This window comes from Oryctolagus cuniculus, chromosome 5 (genome assembly GCF_964237555.1).
Source record: "Oryctolagus cuniculus chromosome 5, mOryCun1.1, whole genome shotgun sequence".
In the NCBI taxonomy this organism is placed as follows: Eukaryota; Metazoa; Chordata; class Mammalia; order Lagomorpha; family Leporidae; genus Oryctolagus; species Oryctolagus cuniculus.
The window spans coordinates 164,365,571-164,387,657 of record NC_091436.1 but is presented as its reverse complement, the minus strand read 5'-3'; the positions used below and the strand labels follow the sequence as shown (position 1 = coordinate 164,387,657).

Sequence of the window (22,087 nt, the reverse complement as noted above, 5' to 3'; positions counted from 1 at the left end):
TGCAAATCTTGGCAAAGTCAGCCTGCAACAAGATAAATATGCTTTGCATTTCAGATCTCAGGTAAAGACTTTTCTTTGAAGATCATATTTCTTTCCGAATGACCAGCACAGGGAACAGTTTCTTTTCTCTCCCTGCGATACCTAATTAGTTACAGGAGAACTCGCTGCCAGTTTCACTTCCGACCGAGAGGCGATCTGCGCGTTTGGGGTGGGAGAGCTTCTGAACGAGGTCAAGGGAAGGCAAGCCATGGCTCCCCTTGGGGCTGGGCCTCCCGCAGTGAGTGGAGAGGCAGCGGCTGGGTCCCCAGACAGGGCGTGAGCGGAGGGAGGAGGTGCTCTGTCTGTGGTCTGCCCTGGGGATCTCCGCTCAGGGGCCACTTGGCCACGATGGCTTCCTTTTGGCTTAGGCGACTGTGTATGCTCGAACGTCACCTCCCACGTCCTCCATGAAAGGGACGGTTATGTAATCTACAGATATTTCTTTCTCTGTTGATTTTGTACATTTATACGGCATAGAGGGAAATTCAGAGGAAAGGGCAAAATTTGTCTCTGGCCTCTATCCAGCTGTTAATGAATGAATAAAGACAGAGAGACAGAAGGAGAGAGAGAGGTAGCTCCTATTTGCTGGTTCATTCCTCAAATGCCTGCAACAGCGGAGGCTGGGCCAGGCCTAAGACAGGAGCCAGGAACGAATGCAGGGCTCCCAGGTGGGGAGCCGGAGCCCACCTGCTGCCCTCAGGGGCATTAGCAGGACACTGGATTCAGGAGTCAGAGGCAGCGTTCAGCCTGGGTGCCCTGCTCTGGGATGTGGAACTCCAAGCAGCTGCTTCACCGTTACCCCGAATGCCCATCCTCAACCCAGCAGTTGGATGCGATTCACATACATTTTGGAGGATTTAAGTTTCCCTATAGAATCTGAGAAACTTTGGCCTGAAAAACTTCTTTTGGCAGCTCTTTTTAAAACATCCGTCACTGATAAATAATAATTGAATATATTTATGGGGTACAATGTGATGTTTTGATTCATGTACACATTATGGAATGATTAAATCAAGCAACTAGTATATCCATCCCTTTACATTTTCATCACTTTTTTTTTGTGGTGAGAACATTTGAAATGTGCCCTTTTCACAACGTTGAAACATACAATACATCACTGTTAACCACAGTCAGTGTCTTGGGCAACAGATCTCAAACACTTGGTCTTTGGTACAGATATTAATTCCACTTCCAAGCTCTCCAGGCTGGAAAATATCTACTGGATTCTGAAATGTGGCTTTCAGTTGCAAGGATTCTTTATCTTGATCCATGATAGTCTCGCCATTTTCATCTTGAAATTTTGTCACTGGGGCTGGCGTTGTGGCGTAGCAGTTAAGCCAGCCACCATCTGTGACACCAGTATCCCAAATGGGCACTGGTTCGAGTCCCAGCCACTCTGCTTCCAATCCAGCTCCTGGTTAATGTGCCTGGGAAAACAGCGGAAGATGGTCCAAATCCCTGGGCCCCTGCATTCACATGGGAGACCCAGCTGGGGTTCAAGGGCAGTGTGCATGTTTGAACACACGTATGTATGGACGGAGGGCAGGATTTTAAATGATTTGCACAACGCTCACCCTGCATAATTCCCTCCTCTTGAGTGTGGGTTAACTCTGTGAATAAGGGACGATATTATTGCTGCAATTATTTTACTTTGTGAGCCAAGGAATGCTTTGCAAATGTGATTAAGGTTGCTAATCTGTTGAGTCTGCATCAGTGAAAAAGGAGATTATTATCAGAGTACATCTGACCTAATCAGATGAGCCCTTTCAGTTTCGATCTGGAGGTTAGACACAGCAGGTCAAGGACTGGAAGCAGCAGAAAAATTCTTCTGACGGCCTCGGATATGGAAGCTTTCAGAATGAACTTGGAAGAGGACTCCGGACACCAGATGGGACCACAGTCCCCACCCACACTTGGGTGACAATCCTTTTAGACCCTGAGCTGAAGACTCGGTCAGCCTTGGCCCAACCTCTTGACCCACAGAAACTGGTTGATAATAAATTTGTGCTACTTTGGGGGCACCGGATTCTGTCCCGGTTGCCCCTCTTCCAGGCCAGCTCTCTGCTGTGGCCAGGGAGTGCAGTGGAGGATGGCCCAAGTGCTTGGGCCCTGCACCCCATGGGAGACCAGGAGAAGCACCTGGCTCCTGCCATCGGATCAGCGCGGTGCGCCGGCCGCAGCGGCCATTGGAGGGTGAACCAACGGCAAAGGAAGACCTTTCTCTCTCTCTCTCACTGTCCACTCTGCCTGTCAAAAAAAAAATTTGTGCTACTTTGACCCACTAAATTTGTGGTATTTTACTATATAGCAACAAAAAATGGATTTAATACACAAAAAGAAAATTTAGAAATTCATGCACATGAGAGGCCTTCAAAATGTTCAAAGAAAGGCTATGCATAGAGTTCAATTTTTTGGCATCAAAATAAACTTATTTTATAATTCCATTTTCCAGAACTTTTTGAGGTAGCCTCATATTAAGGAATATTTAACAAAATGTTAAAAATATTCTGAGTATTTGGAAAGTGGATGACTCTTGCTTTTGTATTTCTTTTCTAATATGTAAAATATTTTTGTTACCAACACACATGAATTTCTCCCAAAAACATTACGAGGATTTTTTTAAAGCAAAAATAGGTAGAACACAGTTCTAAAATCCGCCCTGGTCCTAACAGTTGGCTGAAGCCCCATCCTGAAATGCAGGAGCCCATGGGAGTGGTGGAGGATGGGACAGCAAGGAGCCCTTTACTATCTGGAACTTGGCTAGCTGCTTAAGCACTACACTGGGTCATCCCATTTGCCATCTGCCCAGTAAGCTTTCCGAGAAAAAGAGTCTTTTCCAGACAAGAGGTCGCTATGGGTTTGTGATTTTGTTTGTACGGCTTTATCAGGGCTCCAGGGAGAGCATGAGCAAGATCCTGGGGAAGCCCTAGAGGAGATGGCTTGGACCAAATGCTTTGCGCTCGGAAGGCGCGTGTTTGAGTTCTGTTGCTGCAGACGTCTGTAGGCAGCAGAAGCAGGCTGCCTTGCATATTCTGTGTACGGGTAGAGCAGGGGTGTGGAAGCACCTCCCAGGCTCTGCTGTAAGCTCCTCATACAGGCAGGGACGCTGGTGGCAGAAACTCAGTACACTCTTGGGTTATGGAACTCCAGCCATTCCAAGGGCAGTGGGGAGCAGGGGGCTGGGAACTGCTGGGGAGAAGTGGAAACAATTTGGGGGATCCTGAGGCTTCTCTAGCAGGATGTTTGAAAGAAGAAATGAAAGCTAGGACTGAGGAGAAGCTTCATGTGGTGCTAGTGGGCGCCACAGAGGAAGCATGATGACAGACGACAGACAGAGAGGGACTATCAGAGGTGGGCCGGATGGGAGGTGGCTGGAGGAAACTTTGACTGGCACAGAAGCATCGCACTTCGTCATCAGCATACAGCTGCCCCTTGGGGTGCTGAAGCCAGCAGGGCCTTGTCTGTCAGCGGCCAGAGGTCCATTCGGGTGACTGCACTGCCCTCTTGGGGGTTCAGTTGCTTCCGTCTCCCCCAGTTGGGCTCACCACAAGAAGCCCTGAGTACAGCCATGCGCAGTCTCATTTGCACAGTGAAGCTGGGAGCCCTGGAAAGGGCACTGTTGCAGAAACCGACTGCCCACCAAGAGACAGGAAAGGAATGCGGGTGTTCATCATTGCTGCCATTGAAGGCAAGGAGTCTACGATGCTCAATGACAAGGAGCGGCTGAAGCCCAGTCTACCGTAGCAGACCCAATGGAGTGGATTGAGGATGGGGGGTGCACTTGAAGTTTCAACATGAATCTGTCAAGTGTACTCGCAGTAGGGGTGCGAGTCAAAGTCATGAATGACTGCTCACACACCCAGGCATGAACCAATTGGATGCTGTGATCAATCAGAAAGGACACAGGTTCTCAATGCTGGCACAGTCCTGGCACACTAGTCCAGATGTATTCAATGACAGACATACTAAATGGTCCCTGCCAGGGGTCAAGTGTCCACTTACAAAGTCTCCTGGACATGTGACCTTCCTTAGTCCCCAGAGTACAGCATTCCTCGTCTCTTCTTAAACTGTCAAGCACAAGCGACTTGAGTATTTATTGAGAGAATTTCACAGCAGCACCACTAATGGCAGTTTTGGAGAAATGACGAGCTGGTCACTCAGGTTTCTTTCTTTCTTTTTGCCTCCTTGCTTTGCTCCCCCTCCTTTGAAGAAATGTTTTTTTCAGTGTAGTACTAGCTACATGAAAAAGACAGGCTGAAACTAAGCATGGCAAACCGAGATGCAAACAGACAAACCCACCAGCAAAGCAAAGCATTAGAGGACAGGACAGAAAACCGAAAGAAACACAGACCGGAAGTGCACAACAAGGTGCTGCCATCCATCCACATAAACCGTATTTGCCGTGGCCAACGAGCACAGGGTGTTCTCTGAGTTCAGCTGGGTCTGCCTGTCAAATTGCTGTCTTGAGTGATACCCCATGCCCCTTCTCCTATCCCTGGTAAAGCACTAGAAATGAAGACAGGATTGCAGTTTGGTTACATTTGCTTATGTACCGCTAACGTATGAAAACATTCCTATAATAAATTCTGGTCAAGTTTTCAATAATTATTGAAGAATCCAACCAACAGGCTCAGTACGTCTCAAAGTGGCTACTTTGCATTAGGAAGCCATTTATGAGGATACTCTGAAGTCGATAGCTCTTATTCTTATAAAGCGTTTCTAGAGGGCTTATTAATCATCAAAAGAAATTAAGTTACATTCAGTATAGCTTAGGTGGTGCATATTTTATTAGCTTCTAATTATTTCTAGTAACCTTTGAGTAGTATATATGATGACTCTCTCAGTCAGAATTTATGATGAATCAGAAAATTACATTTTCTCATTGTGGAAAATGCCTTCGTGTTTCCTATGTGGTTTATTAGGCGACTCCAACTTTCCCATTCTGTCTCATTTCATGAAAACCGTTTGCAATGACTTCTGACTTTTTACTCCTCCCTCCAAAGTTTCACTTTCTTCACTCAGGTGAGACTTGAGAATAGGGACTTCAGGCACTTTTTATTCTAGCAGATTTTCACCTTATAAGAAACTGCCCCTTGGGGCCGGTGCCGTGGCTCACTTGGTTAATCCTCCGCTTGTGGCGCCGGCATCCCATATGGGCGCCAGGTTCTAGTCCCGGTTGCCCCTCTTCCAATCCAGCTCTCTGCTGTGGCCCGGGAGTGCAGTGGAGGATGGCCCAAGTGCTTGGGCCCTGCACCCCATGGAGACCAGGAGGAAGCACCTGGCTCCAGGCTTCGGATTGGCGCAGCACGCTGGCAAGAGCGGCCATTTGTGGGGCGAACCAATGGAAGGAAGACCTTTCTCTCTGTCTCTCTTTCTCACTGTCTAACTCTGTCCAATAAAAAAAAAGAAAAAAAAAGAAATTGCCCCCTTTCTAGTTTTTAAAAAAATGTTTTGTAACCTCCCTCATGACACTGAAATAAAATCTACAGATAGCTTTCTTTACACATAATTTCTAAAATATCAGTGCATTGCCCCACCAAGCACAGGTCAAATGTCACTAAGTGCTGCATATAACGATGAGCTGTATAATGTTTCCATCAACGTTGAGCTCCATATATGAAAGTGGTCCTCTCAGATTATGATGGAGCTGGAATTTTATCTAGTTCTGCTGCAGCCATCATCATATTGTAGCAGAGTGCATCACTCCCACGTTTGTGGTGAGCTGGTGTAAACAAACCTACTGTGCTTCCAGTCATATCATGGTGGAGCAACCCAGTTATCTACAGTGCATAGTACTTGATAGATAATGATACTAAGTGACTATGTTACTGCTTACGTATTTATCACAGTATATTCTTTATCATTTCTGGGAGGATACTTAGACTTCCAAACATGTATGTATGACAGGTTATACCGGCAGCAGTCTGAATCTTGTATTTACCACTGTGATGTTCGCACAACCATGGAATTGGTCAATGACGTATTTTCAGGACATATTCACATTGTTAAGGAATGCATCACTGCACATAAAATAACGTGCATTTCAGCAAATATATGTAAGGAAGACTATGCCAGATGCCAAACATATCCCTACAAAATTTTTAAAAAATCCCAACAAGCGTAGCAGACCTGATACCATAGCAGACCTTATGATAAGGGTAGCATAAGGCTGGGCCTTGGGAAATACTTCCAGAAATTGTTCCTTCATGAAGTGAGGAGAATGTTAGCAAAAATGATGAAAATCAATGTTTCCAGAATGTTGCAAATGAATCAGACTTGCAACAAGTCAACAAAAGCAGGAAGCATCCATAAGAGCGGTGTGTTTCATGAAGTTTCCATTTACCTTATTCCCACCACCAGTTCCACACCTCCACGGTCATCATGAAAACAGTCTAGCATCTATACAAACCTGCAATAGGGTTGGAACTCCTCAAAACTCCTTACCCCCAGATTGTCTGGCAGATCTCTGAAAATTTCTATTCTTAGGACTTGTTTTTATTTGATTTCATACAAAGATCACCCTGCACAAATAACCCTATCCATAGGATGTGCTTCAAAAACAATTAGTAACAATCGCTTAATAGCATGATCAAAAGGGGTGGTATTACTGGGTGCTAATAGAAGGCAAATCATAAACCTTAGAGAGAAAAATAAGGGCATGAGGTGCATAAAGGGAGTTTTGGAAAATTCTGCCATATTCCTGAGGGTGTAGATGGGCAGGCACATATATAGGCCTGGGGACTGCCAAGAAGTCTCCAAGATTGTTCTGAACTTTCACATCTGGTTGACTTTGAGTGTCTACAAGCTACAAGTAAAGGCTATGCCAGCACTGTAACCTGCCTATTGGAGCATTAAATACTTCCTCAACACACACACACACACACACACACACCTTCTTGCTAAGGCTTGGGATTTACTGGCTTGGGGATTTAAGGAAATTTCTGTCCAATTGCTATCTGACCATTAGACTTCACTGATCGTAAATGATAAGAAATACCGACTTCACAGAATTAGTCCAGCAAAGTCACTAGCTCAACAAGCAGCAGAAACACCAGTAAGAACAATAAACATAACAACAGACTCTAAGGAGCAGAAAATCCAATTCTCTGAGTTTTTCACATTAAATTATTTAGAATACAGAATTTTTAGCCAAAAATCTTGACACAAAAACACACAAAAATTCAGTCCATAAATAGCACAAAGGGAACCAAGAGGAACAGTCATTAAGGACAGGAAGGCATTGGACTTACTAGACAGATATTTAAAACCAGATATTGTAGCCGGCGCCGTGGCTCAATAGGCTAATCCTCCACCTTGCGGCGCCGGCACACCGGGTTCTAGTCCCGGTCGGGGCGCCGGATTCTGTCCCGGTTGCCCCTCTTCCAGGCCAGCTCTCTGCTATGGCCAGGGAGTGCAGTGGAGGATGGCCCAGGTGCTTGGGCCCTGCACCCCATGGGAGACCAGGAAAAGCACCTGGATCCTGGCTCCTGCCATCGGATCAGCGTGGTGCGCCAGCTGCAGCGGCGGCCATTGGAGGGTGAACCAACGGCAAAGGAAGACCTTTCTCTCTCTGTCTCTCTCTCTCACTGTCCACTCTTCCTGTCAAAAAAAAAAAAAAAAAAAAAAAAAAAAAAAAAAAAACAACCAGATATTGTAAACATGTTCACAGAATAAAGAAAGTCGCAAAGGTGACATCTCATCAAATAGAGATCATCAAAACACAGGACTTATGGAAAGGAACTGGGGAGAAATTCTAGAGCTGAGAAATACCAGTGACTGAAGTGAGACCTTCAGCAGGGAGTTTCAGTAGCAGATCTGAGCAGGCAGGAGGCAGAATCAGCCAACTTGAAGACAGGCCAGTGGAAGTGATGCAATCCGAACAACAGAAGGACAAAATAGGAAACAAATAAGCAAAAGGGTGTGTGAGATAGGTCAAGTATACCGAGATTCTAATTAGAATTCCACATGGACAGAAAAGAAAGTGGCAGAAAAACATTTGAAGAATAATAGCCAAAAAGTTCCAGATTTGATGAAAAACATTGTGTGCATTGAAGAAGTTAAAAAAAGCCCCAAATCCAAGTAGGATGACCTAAATCCACCTGGAGGCATCATAGCCAAACTGTCAAGAGCTGAAAACAAAGAATCTTTAAGACAGTGTGGGAGAAGGGAAGCATTGGTCAAAGGAATAATCAGTAGAGCGATTTCAGTCTTTTTTTTCTTATTTTATTCTTTATTTTTTCTTTTCTACTTTTATTTCTACTTGACACTACATATAGAGGTTAACTCAAAGTAAATCCAAGATCTAGATGAGAGGCCGTAAAACTACAAACTTTCAGAAGGGAAAACATGAATACATCGTTGTGACTTCAGATTAGATACTGGTTTCTTTCTTTTCTTTTTTTTTTTAATTTGTTTTTATTTATTTGAAAGGCAGACTTACAGAGAGGTAGAGACAGAGAGAGAGGTCTTCTATCTGCTGGTTTGCTCCCCAAATGGCCACAACGACTGGGGCTGGGCAAGGCTGAAGCAAGGAGCCAGGAGCTTCTTCTGGGTCTCCCATGTGGGTACAGGGACCCAAGCACTTGGGTCGTCCTCTGCTGCTTTCCCAGGCACATTAGCAAGAGCTGGATTGGAACTGCTGCAGTCGGGACTCGAACTAGCACCCTTATGAGATGCTAGTACTTCAGGCTGGTGCTTTAACCTGCTACGCCACAGCACTGGCGCCCAGATACTGGTTTCTTAGATATGACAATGAAAATATAAGAAACCCAATTACCAAAAAACCCTGAATTTTATTAAAATTAAAATATTTAGTACATTAAATGACCCCATCAAAAAAGTGGGGAAAAAAGCAGTCAAAAATAGGAGAAAATACTTTCAAGTAATATATATTATTTGGGACTTGTATCCAGAATATATAAAGAACAATCACAATGCAACAATTCAGAGACACATAATCCAGTTCTAAAATGAGACAAGGGTTTGAATAGCCACTTTATCAAAGAAGGTAAACAAATGGCCAAAAAACCCATGAAAAGATGTTCAATGTCGTTAGTCATTAGGAAAATGCAGATTAAATCCACAATGAGATACCACTACACACCCACTAGGATGGCTAGAATCAGAAAATGAAAACAACGGGGACCAGCACTCTGGCAGAGGGGTAAATCTGCCACCTGTGACACTGGCATCCCATATGGGTGCTGCTTTGTGTCTCTGCTCCACTTCTGATCCAGCTCCCTGCTAATGCTCCTGAGAAAGCAGCAAAAGTTGGCTCAAGTGCTGGGTCCCTGCCACCCGCGTGGTAGATCTGGATGAAGCTCCTGACCCAGGCCTGACTCTTGTGACCATCTTGGGAATGAATCAGCTGATGAAAAATCTCTCTCCTTCTCTCTCTCTCCCTCTCCCCTTCTCTGTGTGTAACTCTGACTTTCAAATACATCGATAAATAAGTCTTTTAAAAAGTGGAAAATAATTATGGACAAGAATGTGGAGAAATTGGAAACCCCTGGGCCAGGCTGAAGCCGGGAGCTGGGCTCTCAGTCCAGGTCTCCCACGTGGGCGGCAGGGATCCACTGCTTGCTCTTGGCCAGGCTGAGGCCAGGAGCTGGGATCTCAGTCCAGGTCTCCCACGTGGGCGGCAGGGATCCACTGCTTGATGCTTGAACCAGTGCCTTCTGTCTCCCAGAGTGTGGGTTAACAGGAAGCTGGAGTTGAAAGGGACCTGAGACTTGAACTTGAGCACTCCAATTTGGGATGTGGGCATCTGAAGCAGCATCTTAAGCGAATGCCAAAAGCCCGTCCGACATATTTGTATTCTTTGGAAGTGCCAAATAACATTTTTCAGCCCCATTTTCAACACTTTAGTAAGTATGTATTCGGCATCTATTCTTAGCTCTCTAACGATATATTTTTGTGGGATAGCTCCAGGTGATTTTCATAAAAACGATGTGTTCAAAACTGTGCTTAATGAGATAACATTTGAAAATAAACATCTTCGATCACCATTCAAAACTGGTAACTTGGATGCACCATAAGAGAATTGCACAAACCCTCATATGTTAAGCAGCTTGGTCTATATTCAAAATATTCTATTTTTTTTCTATGCTATTTTATTTGGAATTCGTTTTCAGGTCCTTCTGTTTTTCGTAGTGATTAAAACTGAAGATGCTTTGGGGTGGGCGTCTGGCACAGTGGTTCAGCTGACACTGGGCTGCTTGCATCTTATGTCAGAGTTCTTGGGTTCAAGTCCTGGCTCTGCTCTCCATTCCAGCTCCCTGCTATGCACACCCAGGAGGGCAGTGCTGATGGCTCAAGTACTCGGTACTCAGCGGCTCTCGTGGGAGACCCAGATTGAATTCCTGTCTCCTGACTTCAGCCTGGTCCAGGCCTGATGGTTAGAGGGCACTGGGGGAGTGAATCAGCAGATGGGAGGTCCATCAGTTGATCAAGCTATCTATCTATCTATCTATCTATCTATCTATCTATCAATCATCTATCTCTCTCTGCCTTTCAGATCAATAAAATAAATAGTAATTTTAAAAAACCCTAAAGGTTATGAATAATAAAAGTCCAACTATTTGGAACAAAGAGAGCATCTAAAGTAAGGATGGAACAGTCTAAATATCAAAAATGCTCCTAGAATCTGTAAAGCACCATACAAGTACCAAGCACGCAGCACATATTAGGACGGCAAGCTAGCCGAGGCCGGCTTCCCGGTTTGAAAGCTAGTCAATTTCTGCTCTTAAATGTGCTTTGAAAGGGCTTTTAAAAATAGATTCACACTGTTATTGCAACACAGACTTATTTTGCATTTGGAGTTAAAAAAACAAAACAACAGTACTCCTTCCAAAAAGTATGGAAATAGGGATTTTTTTTAAGAACCAGAAGCACTGAGGCTGGCCAAACAATCACAAACATTGAATGTGATGCCTTCAGTTCCTGTTTCTTTTTTCATTTCTCCCCCTGGGGAGCTGAAATGAAGCCAGTTTGCAAATAGCACCTATATACCAGGGAGCAGCTCCCAGCCTGGCCCATGCAATTCACACAAAACAAACAACAGAAACTGCATACCAGAGGAATGGCCTGGCTGGGAGAAGAGTACAAGTTGATTAAAAATTGGGGCTGGAAAGGATTCTATACCCATCAAAACCAAACTTTCAAATTTACATATGAGACCATAAAGGCCCAGAGAGGTGGAGCAGCTTGTCCAGGGTCACTCAGCTAATTGGTGGCAGGGCAAATCATACTGTGTTGCAAATGAAAGCCAGAGAGGACAAAAGCTCACTGGATGCGGACTTCCACGTCCTGCCAGGATGCGCCAGGTGAGAAAACACAAAACTCGGGCTTTATTTCCACCTGGATCAATGACTGTTAGATTGTTGCTGTTTTGAGTGAAATGTGCTAAATACCTATTAACTGGTTCACAATTATTTAAAAAATTAAATTGGAGAAAATAATCAAATCGACTTAACTTCAAAGGAAAGACAAGAAAGGAGATTAAAAAAAAAAAAAAAACAACCTGTTCATTCTTTCATCACTCACGGTTTCGACAGTTGCCCTGTGTATCACAGAAAATGTTTAGGCTGGCGCCGCGGCTCAATAGGCTAATCCTCTGCCTGTGGCGCCGGCACACCGGGTTCTTGTCCCGGTCAGGGCGCCGGATTCTGTCCCGGTTGCCTCTCTTCCAGTCCAGCTCTCTGTTGTGGCCCGGGAGTGCAGTGGAGGATGGCCCAAGTGCTTGGGCCCTGCACCCCATGGGAGACCAGGAGAAGCACCTGGCTCCTGCCATCGGATCAGCGTGGCTGGCAGCAGCGCACCGGCCACGGCGGCCATTGGAGGATGAACCAACAGCAAGGGAAAACCTTTCTCTCTGTCTCTCTCTCACTGTCCACTCTGCCTGTCAAAAAATAAAAAATAAAAATAAAATAAAAAAAGAAAATGTTTAAATGTCCAAGCAAGATGGTCTCCTGACCACCGGCCAGTGAGCTGGACCTTGAGAAGCAGCCAGGGTCTAGTCACGGGCTTGGGGTCCACCCGTGCATTCAGCTCGCTTCTCTTTGTATCTACAGGCGCGGACAGAACATGCTCACCTCATTTGTATCCTATTCTCCAGAGAGGGATATGGGGCTACATCTTGGTGAATCCACCGTAAGTTGAAAATATTGTAAGTGAAAAATGCACCCGCTCTCACATGTGTGCTGGCTGGGAAGCACAGTGCCCTGCAGAGCACCGGGGGTTTCTCCTGGGGACCCTGGGCTGACCAGCAACTGTGTTCACTGTAGCTACTCAGCGGCGCCAGAGACTGGACCTCACAGTGCACGCCCAGGAAAAGATCCAAGTTCAACAGTCCACGTATGGCTGCTCCTGAGTGTGGACCACTTTCATACTGCCAGGAAGTCAAAAGATCCTAAGCGAAGCCACCGACCATCATAAGTTAGGGACCATCTTGCCTTGTCGGGAAATCATAAGTTAGGGACCATCTTACTTTGTCGTGAGCAGGACGAATGGGGCACGTAGGAAGGCTTACAAACTAGATTACGGGAGCCATGGGAGCAGTGGCCAGGCAAGCTGCTGGTTCCAAGAGAGCCTGAGAGACTGTTGGGCCCTCTACCTGTAAGAAACCCCGGGGTAGGAGACAGAACCTGGAGGGGATGCTGGGTGGATAGGAGCAGCCAACCCCACCCCCAAACAGTTAGAACCCTACCTGCTGCTTGTGGGTGCACAGCCAGAGTCTTTAGACCCTGCAGGGGGGCAGGGTGGAGATCAAGGGGGTGTTGCTTTCATGAAAGGGAAGACAGCAAAGGCCAGAAGGTTGCAGTGTTCAACCATGGTGGCCACAGTAGTGCATCATGGCTCTGGGTGAAATTCTGTGTCCGTCCGCTTGGTCCCCAAAGCCCGCTGATGACTGATAGACGTATTCCAGCCCTTGAACTACTGCTGCCATGCCCTGTGGCTTCACGTGTAGGCTAAGGCCGCCTTCCGGACTGCAGGGGGTGATGGCTTTGACTCCATGGCCACTTCCCACGGGAACAGCTTTGCTTAGGCTGAAAATGCCTTCTCCTGGTTGCCATGCTGCCCAGCCCACAATATAGCCCTCCTTAGAATGTGAATAGAGTGTTGTGTACGTGGCTGTCTCCCTCATACACAGCTGATGGGGCTGTTCAAGGGCAGAGACTGATCAATTTCTCTGGGCTCCTTAGCACCCAGTATTTGGACATCAGTGTCCGATAAGGGTTTGGGAGATGATGAGATGATGTTTCTGCAGCTCAGGGGGCATTTAAAAATTTTTTCTAACACCATTTATTCATGGCTGGTTCTAGCCCTTGCACTCTACTGCATGCTGGCAAAACAAACAATGCTAAACACAGACAAGATTCTGCTTCCTGTTGGGGGTTACCGGCTGGTGAGTGAGGAGGACACCGTCTCCCACGCGTGCGCCCCAGCTGAAGGACATGTTAACACTTTCACCCAGCAGGAGAGAAGCCTTTCACTGAAATACTTTCCACGGCCCTAATAAAGTGCTCCCAACCCCTGTCTTCTAAAGTTATTTCTCTTTCCACCATGCCCTGTGTCTAATGAGGTGATCAAACCGAGCCTGGCTAAGACAAGGCCGGCCACTGCTGTTCCCTGGACATCCAAGTGAGCCTGACTCTCTCTCCTCCGCGAGCCTTCCTGTTCCCGTGCGCTGTTGGGAAACAGGAAGCCAGTGTCTTCATTAAACTGTCCACGGTGATTCACAGGCGCCGTCCCCAGAGCCTACACATAACTCAGAAGCCATCAGCTCGCTGGGGACAGGCGGCTTCAATCGCTCCTTCCAGGACACGTTACCTCGCATCTGCCGGCTCAGTTTTATTGGCCGCCCTGGGGTCCAATTACTCTGCCCTACTCCGTGCCCTTCCGAGGATCCTGGGCCCCCGCCCCACTGCTTAACAGCTAAGGAGTGTGCTGGTCCCTGCTGGTGTTGACAGCGAGTCCACTCTATGCAACATTACTTACCGCCTCTGTGAGATGAAGTGCTCTCACAGGGGAAATCATAAGACTTCAGGGCAAACCAGGGGGTAGCAAAATGAGCTGTCCGTCCCTAGCAGTCCATGGTCACGGAGAAGAGTCAGAGCCAGGGACGGAGCCCAGATTTTATCAGTCAACCTAAAACACTGCTCCCCCCATATTCCAGCTCCCCCTCCGAAACTCCCTGGCTCCTTCTCTTCTTCTCCCTGCTCTTCTTACAGAGGAGAAGGCTGGAGCTGGAGCAAGGGGCACACGCACACACACACACACACACACCAGGCAGGGAGTAGGCAGGCTGGGATGGGTTTGTTTGACGAGAGCCTGCAGAGGGAAGCCAGTCTGGGGTTGGGGAGAGCTTGAGTGAGGACAACTGCTGCCGAAACCCTTGCTGGAAAAACTCGGGCCCTAGGCTGCCTGCCTGTGCCTCCCTGGGCGTGCAGCGGTCACCTGATGCTCAGAAAATCACTCCCACGCTCACCCAAACCTCGGACGAACGCCTGTGCCCTGGCTCCTCCTTGGCCCGCCAGCCCTGCGGCTCAGGCGGCTCCTGCGGCTTAGAGCGGCTGTCACTCAGTCTAAACAGTATCGCACCTCCCACCTTGCTAAGTACGGGCTGAGTATCACCAGCTAAAGGTCTGGGGACCAGAACTTTGGGATTTAGAATTTTTTTCAATTTCGGTATATGCTCATACACGTAATGTAATTTCTTGGAAATGCATTTATGCTCCATATGCACCTGATTGTACATGTAGCCTGAAGGTAATTTTACACAGCAGTTTTCGTCCACCAGCATTTTGACTGCAACCTGTCCTAGGAGAGGCCGGGTGTGGAACTGTCCACTGGGGGTGTCACGTCCTGCTCCCAGTGGAATGTTGGAGCATCTTTGGTTTTGGATGTTGAGATCAGGGATACTCAATCGGTATTTAACCTGGACGAACTCATTTAATCGTCACAGCCACCCCAACAGGAAACAGCAGCTGCTAAGATCACCTTCATTCTACTGATGAGGAAAACTCAGAGAGGTGAAATCGTTTTCTCAAAGCCACACAGCCAGCTGGCTGTCCCAGCGCGAGCTGACACGGGGGTATGGCTGCAGCAACCCTGGACCGGTTGACACGTCCCGGGCCAGTCCCAACCAACCTCTTGCGTCAGTGAGGGTCATAGGCGTACTCATGGCTCCCCGGAACACCTGGAGCTTCTAAGGTACCCCAGTGTTTGTGCTGGGGATGCACACTTTCCGCTTTCTCTTTAGAAAAATGCTCCCAAGTGGCAGTAACAGCACAGCCAGCATAGGAGACGGAGAGCCCCTCTTTTTTTAACTGCTTCAATGCATTTAGGTGGCTGGCAACATATTGCTGCCAAGAAACGCCAGCTGTGCCACTAATAACAAAGGCAATAAAAACAGCTAACAGTCATTAGACACCTGTTATGCACATCGCCGTGTTCAGCCAAGTAGGGAGTTGGGTTGTCTTCACATTGGAGGCACAGAGAGGCTGTGCTTTGTCCAAGGTCACACAGCAGTCAATAGCAGAACCAGGTAACCCTGTGCCTCTGATTTGAGCCTCTCCCAAGCCAGGTGAGCGTCAGCCATTCAGACAGGCAGATGGGCAGCTGTCACATCCCGGAAACTTGTCATGAGTCAGGCGAGGGGAGGGACGAGGAGCCCAGGGTGGACAGGGCAGGGTGGGCGACGGTGGGGGCCCAGTGCCAGGGCGATGGGATATTGGAGGAACACAGAGCGTCAGGAACAGGATGAGAACTTGGAGCAGGGAGCTAGGAGAGGAAGAGAGCTAGAGTGGCCAAGGACAAGCGAGGTCAGCCTCGCAATGCTGTAGCAGCTCCAGTTCTGTCTCTGGCCTGGTGGCCGCCTGGTGGCTGCCTGGTGGCCGTGCCCCGTGGATCTTGCCATGGGAGACATTTGGGCAATGGAGAGGGAGGAATCGCTTTGAACTTTACTTGGTGACTAAGGTAGTGTGTGTGTGTATGTGTGTGTGTGTGTGTGTGTGTAAGAGATGAGTGGAGAATGCCAAATAATTCCAATTTTGCCATTCTGGGCTGTCACAGTGCACCCCCAGGGCAGCGATTTTGGTCTGTTTCTGCCCATTCCGCATGCACAATGGCTCTGTCAATCGCTGTTCAAGTCACAGAGCTGAGGTTTTGTCTCCCCCAAGCTCTCCTGCTTACCACGGCTCGCTCTTTCCCCTCCAGAGAAGTGTGCCATCCTTTTATTCATAGGGCTTTGCTACCACTTCCATGACGTCCTTCTGATAATCTCAAAGGAGCGCTTGCCGCTGATGGCGAGTTACAGCCGGGACCCTTTCTTGTAACGGGGCGAGTTCAGGCGCTTCTAACTTTTAATTCTTCTTAAAATGAGCGTACAACTTCCTACCATCCCCACTTGGACATTTTGCCAACCCACATTGCTTTAGCTTTGTTACTTACCAGTAACAAGTGCATGAGACACATTTTGGGCTTAAAAAACTCCACTTCGTTCAGTGCCTGACAATAGTCGAGAGACCCTTCCATTGCCTCCCACAGAGACCTTCATAAATACCCTTTCCATCTCATTTGGACTGCGTGGACCCCAAGGAAAAGGGAATTTCTTTGAGACCTTGACCTCCCTGTAACCGGCACGCAATTCAGCTGTTCAGGGCAGGGAGAGAATCATGCGGTCGGTCTATTTAAACCATTGCAGCTTACTTCTGTTTCTATCTCTGAATACAAAGGGAGCGCACGGGGGCCAGGGATGTGGTGCAGTGGGCAAAGCCTCCATCTGTGATGCCAGCATCCCTCATGGGCACCAGATCGAGTCCTGGCTGCTCCATTTCCAATCCAGCTCCCTGATGATGCACCTGGGAAGGCAGTAGAAGATGGCCAGAGTGCTTGGGTCCCTGCTACCCACACAAGAGACCAGATTGGAGTTCCTGGCTGCTGGCTTCAACCTGGTGAAGCCCTGGCTGTTACAGGTGTTTGTGGAGTGAACCAGTGGAAGGAAGATCTCTCTCTCTCTCCTCCTCTGTCTCTTCCACACTCTCTGTCTTTCAAAGAAATAGATAAATATTTTAAAAATGGAGCACACAGTCAAAGAGAACCCCTGTTTTCCATGCAAGGAGCAATCCTATATCACAGAGGTAAAAATAGATTATGGTTAAGGGCCAGAGGCACTTGGGGTCTACTTGCACCTTACCAGATGTGTGACCTTGAGCAAAGCTCTCTGGCCTCAGTTTCCTGATCTGTGAATGGGAATATGACCAGTGTCTACCTGGTAACACTGTTAAAACAATTATATAAGATCATGTGTACAGAGTGTGGGGAGCAACTCGGACTAGACTAAGTTACTGGAATTAAGACTTATTCTATGCATCTGCTCTCCCACAATATGGCGCTGGGAGAGGAGGAAACAGCTTCTACACAGCTGCCTCCAGTTCAGCTAATAAACTGTAGGACTTGCTCCTGATTGGAGGAGAGCAGCGTACTCGGCGTGTGGGTAGCAGAGTTGGGATTGGTGGAAGAGGACTATAAAGGAGGAGAGAGACGGCATGCACCAGGAACATCTAAGAGGGAACATGTATCTGAGGGAACACCTGTGCAGCCCCCGAGAGAGCCGGCTGGCGGTGTGCCGCTCCCCCGCGGCCCCAACCCGGGAAGAACCAGCAGCAAACCCGGGAAGGGCAGAGCAGACAAAAGAACAACGCAGGGTCCAGTGTCGCTCCTCCATGAAGAGGGGGAGAGACACAGAGATTGGTATACAGCAAGCACGTAATTAATGATAGCTATGTTACTCTTCGGACACTGATGCAGAGAGTGTTCACCTTCAATACCTCTGCTATAAGCTACACCGTGAGCTCTCGAAGGCAGAAAGATGCTGAGATAGTCCTAGGCTGCAGCTAGAACCAGTCTTTCTCAATTGCTGTTGTCTTCATGGGTGATCAGTTCTTATTCTGGGAACTCACCTGCCCATTCAGTGTCATTTCTGATTCAGGAACTAAAACATTTCTTTGACAATCAGATATTTCTGCCTAGAGGAGATATTTCTGCCAGAGGAGAATGGAAAAGTAGGCAGAGAATGTCTGTGCTGTGGCGCAGGTGCAGTCCACTGTAATGTGATAGCAATAAATGCCCCTGTTTAACGGACTCACCACACCGAGTCCTTGGTGAGTTTGGAGCTCACGTTCCCGTCTTCTTCCAGGAAGATGTCCATTTGCAAATTGGCATCATTATCGTGGGCCGAGGAATAATTGGTAATGACTCTTGCTGGTATTCCAAGGCATCGTAGGACTACAGGAAAGAACAGACCACGCACTTAATAAACACATAGCAAAGACTCCTTTCTCGCATGCGACTTCTTTCTTTACCAACACAAAACACCTCCCCAAATACTCCCTATCGAAGGAGGACCATTTCCAGCCCCATGGGCACTGCAGAGACAACTCTTGTTCTGCCATCTTTCAGCGCGGCGACTGGGACCAAGGGCAGCCAACTGCAGCATGGTCCTGGAAGCAGACCCCACGTGTTTCTAATCATGTGGTCATCGAGGCAGTACTTGAGTCCTGTTAGTGGGGTCACGCTGAAGGAAACAGCCACAGGGCGCTAACAGTGTCCAGAGCTCGTCCTCGGTGGACCCTGCACTCCCAGCTGGAACTCTGTTGTGTGACACTCAGCGGAGGGTGACACTACAGATTCATTTTAACTGTTGGGTAATGAATTACCTGGCAGCATCTCTTGCCATATGTACCTATCGATTAAACTTAATCCAAATGCCCTCCCTGGCTCCCAGGACGCCAGACATCAGGGCTCATTGGAAATAATTTGGCTGACAATTTTAAGATTAATGACTTGGCCTGCCTTTTTTTTTTTCCCTCCCTCTGAATAGTTTAGCATTTTTAAGCAAAGACTATGCATCCCCTTCAACAGAACAACCTTGGAAGTCCAAACTTGAGTCTGCGAGAGAGACAGCAATGCTCTTTCCGGCCGGACCTGACCCCTGACCTCAACGCCCGAGACGACAGTCGTGGCAGCCACCCCCGCCACCCATCCTGCCCTTCCTCTCTCCGCCTGCAGCCCCTACCAACACAGCCTGCCCGTAGAACAGAGGGCGCTCTGGTTCTTCTTCTGACTCAGCAAAGTGAAAGGTGATGTTTGACTTCTGACTCAGCAAAAATCCACGGTATGACAGTGCGAGACTTGTTCTGGAGTCTGCCTTCCTCATGGCTTTCAGACAGGTGAGGCTCGCCCTTGGGGCCCCTGGTCCTCCTTCCATCCTGTGTCCTGCTTCAGGTGCATCTCACTGTGCCTTCCCTACACCCCGTCTGCTTTTTCTCTCTTTCTTTTTCTTTTTAAAAGAGTTATTTACTTATTTGAAAGTCAGAGTTAGAGAGAGAGAGATTGAGAGAGATCTTTCATCTATTGGCTCACTCCCCAAATGGGAGCAATGGCTGGGCTGGCCTAGATTGAAGCCAGGACCCTGGATCTCCATCCGGGTCTCCCACATGGACGGCAGGGGCCCAGGCACTTGGGCCGTCTTCTGCCACCTTCCCAAGGTGCGTGAGCAGGGAGCTGCATTGGATGCCGGGCAGCCAAGACTCATGCCGGCACTGCAGTCGGCCGCCTAACCCGCTGTGCCACTGCGCTGGCCCCTCTGCTTTTTCTTAATTTGCCACAACACAGGGACTTCAGGCACAGATCTGATGACACTTTTTTACACAAAACACAACAACGGACGTGCCCTCTGGTTCTCAGTACGACGTGGCTGCGGGCACGGCGGGGCTGGGTCTTTTCCGTTTGCATGCAGAAATTTTACAAGGGCGGCTGCCTGGCTGCGGAGCTTTGAATGGCTTGGCTTGGGAGTCCTAAGGGAGGGGACGCCCTCTAACCTTTGCCCATCGCGAGATTCCAGCTTCTCTCTAGAACTCCTAGAGACTCCTAGGAGACCACACTTTGGGCTTTCATTGTTCCCCGGAAACAGATGCTCAGCTAGCCTTGGGTCTACATGTTTATGTGTAAGACTAAGAAAACAGTCTTGATCAGATCCTGGGAGGAAAGAAAACAACTTGCAGCCCATCTACCTGGATCGCTGTTTCTTAGGACTGTCCCAGTTTTGAACTGAAACACACAGGTTTCACATCGTTCTAAGAAGTGGCCTCACCCCAGGCATCAGCCCCCAGCCCCTTTGCTATGGTTTGAGTAGGACATGGATCACGAACTGCAGCAGACATCAAACCCCAAGGCCGTCACTGCATGGCTCCAAGGGAGTAGAAGCTGAAGTCAGCAGAGGTGTGGAGGAGGTGGGCCCGGTGCGGAGCCCTTGCACCCGTCACGGGGGGCGTGATGAGGGGTCTCAGGAAGCTTGAGTATGGCTCAGCTTCTGCTGCTTCCTGCCGCACGGTGTGAGCCCTCCTCTGCTTTTCCCACCACTGCCATCCTCCAAATAGAGGCTCCACCAGTGCGGCTGCCAGACCTTCGACTGTGAACCTCCAAATCCATGAACCAGAGAAAACCCACTTCTTTCAGAAAGCCTGCACTTAGTGATCACGACTGACAGCCGACTATCACACCCTCCCAGAACACTCTTTGTTAATTAGGAGGAGAAAGGACAGTCCACCCTGTGCCTATTGTCTCTCCAAGACTGGAGAAGTGACATGTGAATGAAATCATTACCAATGATGAAGACACACTGAAATCAATGTATCTTTAAAAATATTCACTGAATTCACTACAGTGCTCTCTGGGCTAAGAGAGGCAAATGCCATTTTGAAAAATGATGCATGAGGCTGGAGAGAATAATTCTGTTCCCATATGTTTTACTCTGCGGATGGGATATTGGATGGATTGAAAACAGGAGGGCACCCTGGGGAGGTAAAGATTGTTCACTATGCTCTGGCATCTAATTGCTCAGAGGCACTGGGACCCAACTGCAGAGATGGGGATGAGATCCCTTGTCACAATCCCGTCGATAGCAGGGATAAAAATTACGGATATATTTATACAACTTCCCAATAACAAATAAGCAGGTATGCATCTTTCCTTATCATTTACTATTTTAGCTTAATCTTTTTGAAAGGTGGCATCCTCACTTGACCTCCATGACCCTCCTTTTCTCTCGGTGTTGAGTGATGGGATACCTGGGAAATAGCCCATCATTCTTTCTGTCTGGATCCCACAGCCAGAGAGAGACTCTGAGCCGATTTGGCCCAGCAAAATTTAATTATGCATTGACTAGATTCCCAGAATACTCACCTGTAAATTCTATAGGGCCAACAGGGACTACCAAATCTCCTTTCCAGTTTATAGATAACATGACTTGAAGTGAAATTTCCTTTGCATTCAAAACAGATTACTCACTTGGATACTTACATGTGTTAAAGACACCGGCAAACACCCAGCACTGGCCATACCGGACTGGGTTCTCGGAGCTCCGGTATTCCAGTAGAATGTCGACACTTCCAGTCCAGGCCGATGGTGGGACACCATAAGCGTAGATGTTGTCCCAGGATCCAACGATGACACCCTCATCATCTTTAGCATTAATCTAAAAAAGTTATGAGGCATAACAAGGAAGAAATGTCAATTAGATGGGTCCTCTCCAAGCTATGGCTCATGTAAGTTTAAGCTTCCAGTGCCTTCCATGTGTCCTGTATGGTTAAAACAATGCCGCTGCTGTCCAATTTACTGACGTGTTTCCTGGGAAGGTGATGCAACAACTAAGCATGGGAGGGAAAACCACATAATCAAGACTGCCTTTTTTTTTTTGACAGGCAGAGTGGACAGTGAGAGAGAGAGACAGAGAGAAAGGTCTTCCTTTGCCGTTGGTTCACCCTCCAATGGCCGCCGCGGCCGGCGCGCTCATGCCGGCGCACCGCACTGATCTGATGGCAGGAGCCAGGAGCCAGGTGCTTCTCCTGGTCTCCCATGGGGTGCAGGGCCCAAGCACCTGGGCCATCCTCCACTGCACTCCCGGGCCACAGCAGAGAGCTGGCCTGGAAGAGGGGCAACCGGGACAGAATCCGGCGCCCCAACCGGGACTAGAACCCGGTGTGCC

At 48.0% G+C, this 22,087-nt stretch overlaps 1 protein-coding gene across 1 annotated transcript in view; it reads right to left on the bottom strand.

Annotated features, from left to right (window-relative positions):
• Positions 1 to 22,087, bottom strand: part of F13A1 (coagulation factor XIII A chain) — a 185,187-nt gene that overhangs the window by 56,805 nt on the left and 106,295 nt on the right. The window contains exons 7-8 of the mRNA XM_051855142.2: positions 21,403 to 21,577; positions 18,189 to 18,327 (exon numbers count right to left, since the gene is read on the bottom strand). Coding sequence (XP_051711102.1) covers positions 18,189 to 18,327; positions 21,403 to 21,577 — 314 coding nt within the window. The remainder of the gene's footprint in view (positions 1 to 18,188; positions 18,328 to 21,402; positions 21,578 to 22,087) is intronic.